This window comes from Limulus polyphemus, unplaced genomic scaffold (assembly GCF_000517525.1).
Source record: "Limulus polyphemus unplaced genomic scaffold, Limulus_polyphemus-2.1.2 Scaffold5128, whole genome shotgun sequence".
NCBI lineage: Eukaryota > Metazoa > Arthropoda > Merostomata > Xiphosura > Limulidae > Limulus > Limulus polyphemus.
Window position 1 is genome coordinate 10,577 of NW_013670738.1, and position 2,216 is coordinate 12,792.

A 2,216-nucleotide genomic window follows, 5' to 3' on the forward strand; every position below is an offset into this window, starting at 1 on the left:
TGTTGGGCAATGTTAAATATATGATTTCATGGTATTATAGATAACAGTTCTTCAAATGAAAACAAAAAAAGATTCAAACCACCACCAGCACGGAAAGCTGCTCCAAAAAAAGTCAATGATATAAAAAGTATGTTTACGGCAGCACCTGCAAAGAAAAAGACAGAGGTATAATTATTTTATTTCTAAGCACAAAAGTTAGTGTATATCAAGAATAGAATTAGATTTTAATAATTTAATAAACCTAATGTTTTTTTTGTTTGTTATTTCATAAATTATCTAGAGACCTATGTGCATGCTTGTTTAAAGACATGCATGAATTTTTTGTAACAAGCATTGATGGTGAAAAAGCATTTTCTGTATAGAACAGGCTCAAGACAAAATTCAGGTGCTCTGTGAAGGCTGAATAATAGATATTGTTTAATGAGAATTGGAATGTTAGGCCCAGAAATTTTGTTGTATGATCCCAGTCCTGCAATTGAAAGGTGGGATAGTGCTAATAACAGAAAAAGGGCAAGGCTTTCACAACCATATAAACAGAGAGTTAAGAAAATAAAAATAAATGATTGTGTAGATTGTGTGTAGGAGTTTTTGTAGTACTTTCTTGGGGCCAATACACAATAAAATAGTACTGACATATTAAAGCTCTCATAATATAAATGATTCAATCATTACATAAAACAGCATATACATGCTTGGCCGTGATATTGATTACTGAAAACCTTTGGTAGATACTGATAGAGGCAAAATTTGATCAGTGCTCTACTTATCCTGGCAAACGTTATCAGGAGCACTGTATAACACTGCCTTGTAAACTATATTTTTTGTCTAATATTAATTCTCTACATTTCCCATCTCCTTTTCAATGTATTATTCTGGTTTTCAGTGTTCAAAAGTTAGTCTACTTGATTTAGATTTTACATTTTTAAGATTAAAAAGAATTTCAAACAGGTATTTACCTATGAAATAAAAGTACACCCCTCTTTCCACAACCAGAAGTTGTGTGGTTTTTCAGTCAATATTGCAACATAGACGTATGAATTATGGCAGGAAAGCAAAGCTTAAGTAAGATTTTCTGATGCGTGCATAGTAAGTCATGTGAAAAGTAGGAGAGTGAGGAATTATGGGTAAGTTGATTTATACTCTGCATTACGTCTAAGATACTCAGAGTCATGTGGTTGTTAACAGCATGAGAGAAACTCAACAAGGAATGGATTTCAGTGTTTAAAAGATAAATACCTGTTTGAAATTTATCTTGATTCCAAAAATGTATAATTTTGGGCTTGGATATGAATCACTTCTTTAATCTTCCATGTTTTTTCTTGCTTAGCTGTGTCTAAAATTTTTATTTTGTCCCATTGTGTGATGTGTCCTCACCACCGAACATACTTTTCCTTTCAGTTGTGGAGGCATTATAATATGATGGTCAATCCTGCTATTCATTGGTAGAAGAATATCCCAATAATTGTTAGCGAGTGGTGTTAACTAGCTGCTCCCCTTTAACCTATCACTACTAAATTAGGGAAAGCTAGTGCAGATAGCCCTTGAGTAGCTTTGGGCAAAATTCAAAACAAACAAATTGGCTTCAGTAATAGATCTTTCACTCCGGCAAGGTGAAAAATGGATTCCTTGACACACACACACATCTAAACCTTGTCATCAACAGTAATATCATTGTGACAATTGATATAGGAGGTGGACTATGGCAATTTATCCATTGACAACAGCTATCTTGAATTTCTAAAAAAATAAACTTCTCTGGGTGAAGTGAGAAATTGTTTGTCTTTCAAAACGTACTCATAATCACCAAAATCATTGTTCTAGTTGGTATATAAGCCAGTGTATGGTCACTTGTATGTCACAGCAGCCATTGTTGATGGTTTTTCCAAGGGTGCTCAGGTGGCATCATACAGATCCTTAATCAGTAGGTCTGAAAGATATAACAAAAAGTACAATAAAAACATTGGGTGGACATTTTATTAGGCTCTTTGGTCTACTGCCCAACTATAGTTAAACCTCAATTGGAATATTGTGTACAACTTTGAATCTTCTTGTCCATAATAGGATAAAAATATTCCTTATAGAAAGAAAAGGGTAGCTACAAGTAAAAAAACAGGTTGGCTCACAAATAATTTAAGAAATAAAAGTAAAGAAAAACATGATAACTTTAAGAAATTTAAATTGACTGGTATGACAGGAGATTTAGAAGATCAAGAAAG

General features: G+C 33.1%; 1 protein-coding gene across 1 annotated transcript in view; it reads left to right on the top strand.

Moving 5' to 3' along the window:
* LOC106472162 (DNA polymerase alpha catalytic subunit-like) overlaps positions 1 to 2,216 on the top strand; it is a 73,059-nt gene that overhangs the window by 6,568 nt on the left and 64,275 nt on the right. Inside the window, exon 5 of the mRNA XM_022400763.1 lies at positions 41 to 165. Within this exon, the coding sequence (XP_022256471.1) occupies positions 41 to 165 (125 nt within the window). The remainder of the gene's footprint in view (positions 1 to 40; positions 166 to 2,216) is intronic.